Raw genomic sequence first — 6,000 nt, forward strand, 5'->3', positions numbered from 1 at the left:
ATTAACTCCATCGACTAGAGGACAAGCCTCAGCTTTGGTTGTGATGGTAGTTTCTTGACTAGCCGTTTAGGACGGGGATGCCCCATTACTGTAATATCACTTATACTTTGAAGATAAAAGGCAACCCTTTGCATCAAACCCAGTCAATCACTTGAAATATTATCATATTAGATATATCTACAGAAAAAGTATGTGGATCTTCTGAATTAAAGTAAGCATTGTCAAATGTATTAATGCAACACCAGCCACGGCAATACTCCGGCTGCCCCGTTGTGTCGGCAGCTTCTTGACGACTATTACTACGATTATTACTAATAAATTGTTACAATTCCCAACATATTAACCAAATTGAATTTTCATTTCAGAAATCATGTCATCATCAATAAATAAAGGTAAGACTTCAAACTGTATTTATAATATAAAACCTGTCTTTAGGAGGTCACATGACACAGTTGGCACAGCAGCAGTCACTGCTGAATTTCCCAATAGGAATATTGTACTGTACTGCACACGCTAATTGTTGTAGGTTTTATTGGCATCGTAGATCAGGTCCCAATTCCAGCACTTGTATGCTATTTGTAAATAAGCTATGAGTACATATATAGATCCCAAGATTGGACGGCTACATCTTGCCGTTATTAGAAGGACACAGATAATGCTTCAATTGTGGTTATGACGTCTTCATGTTGACTAAATGGTTTCCCTCCATGGTGTTTGTCTCTTTACAGTAAGTGCTGGTGATGTTATTCACAGCGGGAAGTCAACCTTCGTTGTCCAGGAGATTATAGGTGAAGGAACATTTGGTCAAGTAGCCAGGTGCCAAGACATAAATACAAAAGGGACTGTGGCGCTCAAGTTTATCAAGGATGCCAAGTACCTCAAAAGTGGCCAAAGAGAGGTAATTTTTTTTTTTACATTTAATGTGATTATTTTCTAAAACTGGCCATTCCTACCTCACTGTAGTCATGTCTGTCCTTCACAGAAAAATATATTACAATGCATCCATTCCAGTCTCCGTGAGAGTCATGCACACTTTGTGAAGCTGTTGGACCATTTTCAACATAACAGTCAGCTCTGCCTGGTGTATGAGATGCTGAGCCTTGACTTACATAAAGCTATTAAATTAAGAAAACGCAAACCATTTGGTTTGTCTGAAATTCGACCAATTGCAAAGCAGGTAAACTATTATTTAGCAAACCTTTCTGTGATAATATTCTACAGCTTGCATAAATTGATCACAGAGCAGCCTAGTTTCAATTTTAAAAGGTTTTAATTTTCTTCCAGCTGTTTATGGCTCTATCAGACCTCAAGAAACTTGGAATCCTGCACACCGACTTAAAACCCGACAACATAATGTTAGTGCACCAAACAGAATTAAAAATTAAACTAATCGACTTCGGACTGGCACGTCTGATCTATGAGGCCCATACAGGGTCCAACATGCAGGCAACTGGACTGAGGTTATTTTTCCTGCAGTAATAATATTACTATTAAGTTATCTTTATTCTTTTATTTTTTTTTTACATATAACATATATTTTATTTATTTTGACTTGTGTTTTTAGGGCTCCAGAAATTATGCTCGGTCTCCCCTTCTCTTTTTCACTTGATATTTGGGGAGTCGGCCAAATCCTTTTGTTTTTATTCAACCCTCAAACCATGCGCAATTGCTCATCATATCAAAATGCAAGTATACTTGACAAAAATATCTATAGGCAATAAGAGTATGTCATCTTAACAACTGTGAATGTTTGGTTTACAGATGAGACACATAATAAACTTACTGGGTATGCCCCCAAACTACATGTTAAATGCTGGGAGATACACCAGTCGATATTTTGTAAAGATGGAAAACCATTCTGGTTGTTCATGGAGATTAAAGGTGAGCTCATGTTCTCTGCACTTTGATACTAATCTTATCAACCACTGGTAACATAAATATGTTACTCACTCATGGTATTTCCATGGAAAAGTGTATCTTCAATAACTGTTGGATTTGTTCTTTCAGACACCAGTTGAATATGGTACAGATAAGTTAAAGAACTTCAATGACGTTCCTCAGTGTTTTAGCTATTCTCTAACACAATTGTTTTCGGTAAGCACTCTTTTTTTTTTAAAACAGTTATAATTAATGTCAGTGTTCATAATTGCTTATCTCTGTATTAAATCACTGATTCCAACGGCAGGCCAATCCAACCAATGACGAAAATGAAATGGAGGACCGCGGGGCTTTGTACGATCTCCTTAAAAAGTTATTCCACTTTGATGGACATCTGAGAATCTCTCCTGAGGAAGCCCTGCAGCATGACTTCATAACAATGGGGCACCTTAGAACAGTTGAGAGCAAAGACTAGTAAGTGACATTATTTCTATTTAATATCAGTGAGCTTATAGGTTTTTGAAACATTTAATGAGACATATCAAACCACACAACACATGTGTAACTAACTCCCACTACATAGCTGACTCAACTGAACACTGTGTATCATTAATTTGATGTTATATTTGTACCAGTTAAAGCCTTCCGGTCATTAGCATTAAATTAAGTTTGAAACTTGAAAAAAATGAATTGGGCCAATAACATGCAGTGTTATTACATGTTTGTACAAGAATTAAGGAGCATCTTTTGTTATTGTAAATAACAATATGAATTCCAAAGTAATATTTGATTAATTTAGAACCCAGATGTTATTTGCAAGAGTGTCACAAAGTCCCACTAGCTGATTCTTCTGAGTGTTGTATATTATTAACATCTAACATTTTGTCTTTTTCAGTTCAAACAACTTGGCCTTCAAAGTGGATTTAAAAGATAAAATGGATCAGGAAAGAAAAGAAAAGAACTTATCCAAGTCAAAAATAAGAGACCCTCAGAAATATGGTGCAAAGTTGTTGAAGAAGGAAGAAGCCCATGTCTCTTCACAGAAAGAAGTAACTAAGTTGTCGCAAGAGAAAGACACTGACTTTTACAGAAGAAAAGCCGGTCAGTCCTTGAAAGGAGAATTCACAGAAGTTTTGGATAAAAAAGTATCCTCATTTGGAAAAATCCAAAAGTCCTCAGATGCAGCAGCCTGTGAGGGAAAAGCCACCAACTTCTCCAAGGGAGAACCCTGTGAATCCAAAAGCAATTTCTTATATGATAAAAAGAAATGCTACCCTTCGACAAATGAAACATGCCAGTTATTGGAGGAAGTAGCTTCGCAATCTGTGAAAGGAGAAGCCACGGTCTCCTCAGAGGAAGAAGAGCAAGAGTCCCCGCAGGGAAAAATCATTGAGTCCTTACAAAAAGATGACAGTAAGACCTCAGATTTTCAGCTCTGTCTTGCCTCCAACACGTCTTTGGAGGGGGAGGCCAATGAGGCAAAAAACACCAAGGTCCCCATGGAAGAAGGCAAAGTCTATCCAGAGGAACATGACTATAAGACCTCACAGAGAGAAACCAGGGAATTCTCTCAAGGAGAACTCAATAAGCTATTACAAGAATATGTCAGTTATTCCTCAGTAATGTGTCAGTGTGTCAGCTATGAGTTCTTCGAGGAGGAAAACACAGAGTCCCCAGACGGAAAAGACCTTGAGTCTTCATGGGAAGATACCAGTCTGTCCTCGCAGGGAGAAATGACAGAATCCTCATCGGGAGTAGTCATTGATTTCTCACTGGGAGAAATTGTTGAGTTCTCACAGGAAGAAATGAGTGAAACCTCACTGGGAGAAATCCGTGAGTCGTCACTGGGAGAAATGAGTGAAACCTCACTGGGAGAAATCCGTGAGTCGTCACTGGGAGAAATCCGTGCGTCTTTACTTGGAGAAATCAGTAAGTGGTCACAGGAAGAAGCATGTGAGACAAACACTAATAAATACTCCAATCAAGAAGCCTGTGAATCAAAAGTAACAGTGTTTTATGATAGAAAATTCAGCTACTCCTCGGAAGAAGGAATCAGTGAGTTCTCAAAGGGAGAAATTAGTGAATCCTCACAAGTAGAAATCAGTGATTCATTCTCCAGTATTGGAAATTCCAATGCTGCGTCCTCTACCACAGACAGCAATTCATCACAGGTTCTCTCCCGGAAGGACTACTCTGACGCCACTACTTCTGAAAGTGGCCAATCACTCTCTAAAATCTACAAATCGTTTGATAAGGTCTCCATGGAAACACCAAGGTCTCCAGGGAAGAAGCCAAAGACTCCTCAGAGAAAAAAGAAAGAAGAAATCATTGAATCCTCACAAGAAGCCTGGAATTTCTTAGAGAAAGAAATATGCAGATCTTTGAAGGGAGAAGCCAATATAGTAAAATCCAATGAGGTATCCAAAGATGCAGCCACAAAATCCTCAGAGGAAAATTCCTGCAAGTCCTCACTGGGCGAAATCAGTGAGTCCTCACACGGAGTAAATAGTGAGTCCTCTCAAGGTTTTCCCAGTGATAATTCTGATGGAGATACCTCTTTGGGAAATTCCATCTTATCATCTGAGGGAGAAACACTCTCCAGTATTGGAAATTCCGATGCTATGTCCTCGGCTGCAAAATCCTCAGAGGAAAATGCCTGCAAGTCCTCACTGGGCGAAATCAGTGAGTCCTCAAACAGATTAAATGGTGAGGCCTCTCAAGATTTTCCCAGTGATAATTCTGATGGAGATGCCTCTTTGGGAAATTCCATCTTATCATCTGAGGGAGAAACACTCTCCACTATTGGAAATTCCGATGCTACGTCCTCTGACAAAGACAGCCATTCATCAGAGGTTCTCTCCAGGAGGGACCACTCTGACACCACTACTTCTGAGAGTGGCCAATCACTCTCAAAAAGAATAGGCATGGTTTGGTGTAACATCTGCAAATGGTTTAAAAAGGTCTCCATGGAAACACCAAGGTCTCCATGGAAGAAGCCAAAGACTCATCAGAGAAAAAAGAAAGATGAAATCATTGAATCCTTACAAGAAGATACCTGTAATTTCTCAGAGAAAGAAATAAGCAGATCTTTGAAGGGGGAAGCCAATGTAGCAAAATCCAATGGGGTATCCAAAGATGCAGCCACAAAATCCTCGGAGGAAAATGCCTGCAAGTCCTCACTGGGCGAAATCAGTGATTCCTCACATGGAGTAAACGATGAGTCCTCTCAAGATTTTCCCAGTGATAATTCTGATGGAGATACCTCTTTGGGAAATGCCATCTTATCATCTGAAGGAGAAACACTCTCCAGTATTGGAAATTCCGACGCTACGTCTTCTGACAAAGACAGCCATTCATCAGAGGTTCTCTCCAGGAGGGACCACTCTGAAACCGCTACTTCTGAAAGCGGCCAATCACTCTCAAAAGGAATAGGCATGGTTTGGTGTAACCTCTGCAAATGGTTTAATAAGGTCTCCAGACAGATGAAGAGTGCCTTCTGTTCGTGCAGCTTTACCAAGAGGACTGAATAAATAACAGTAACTGTTTGAGACTATTGCCGGTATGGCTGCCTTTGAATCTCAATCATTTAATATCTCTCTGCAGCCTTCTTGAACATTGATTTCACCAATTTTTTTGATAGCGCAGGTGAAGCACTGAATTTAGCATGCAATGTTCTGTATTCAGAACTATTCAGTAGCAGGGAAGAAGCTCATCCTCATGAAAAGCTTCCTTTTTTTATCTCTCTTTCTTGGGGAAAGCAGTGAGCAGCTGTTTTATATTTTGGAGTTTGTGGCACTAAGCATTTTTGATATCTTTTTGTTCAAATAAAATGTTTTGCACAATTTGTTTTGAAAAATTGATTTTTTTTTTAATTGATTTTTTTTTACCTTAGCTTTGACTCTTTAATATAAGACTCTCTTGAAACCTTTGGAAAACTTGAAATCATGTGAAATCACAAAGAGAGCTCTGTTGAATCAAACATTCAAAATATAGGAATTTCCTGTTTTAAATACATTAAGTTTTAGGAATAATCATCCATGATCACAAGTAATAATACTATGTTAGGCACTGCAGACACAGTGCGGTGAGGTTGGAAATAAGATTTAATGAAAAATTGGTTCA

The 6,000-nt window shown here is 38.8% G+C and overlaps 1 protein-coding gene across 1 annotated transcript; it reads left to right on the forward strand.

The window, feature by feature from the left end:
- Positions 1-1,821: 1,821 nt before the first annotated feature.
- Positions 1,822-5,754, forward strand: LOC115250005 (uncharacterized). The gene is made up of 4 exons (XM_029836847.1): positions 1,822-1,881; positions 2,008-2,094; positions 2,186-2,352; positions 2,774-5,754. Exons 1-4 carry the CDS (start codon positions 1,846-1,848, stop codon positions 5,406-5,408), a joined length of 2,925 nt encoding a protein of 974 aa, XP_029692707.1. The 5' UTR covers positions 1,822-1,845; the 3' UTR covers positions 5,409-5,754.
- The last annotated feature ends 246 nt before the right edge of the window (positions 5,755-6,000 follow it).

Source organism: Takifugu rubripes, chromosome 1 (assembly GCF_901000725.2).
Source record: "Takifugu rubripes chromosome 1, fTakRub1.2, whole genome shotgun sequence".
NCBI lineage: Eukaryota > Metazoa > Chordata > Actinopteri > Tetraodontiformes > Tetraodontidae > Takifugu > Takifugu rubripes.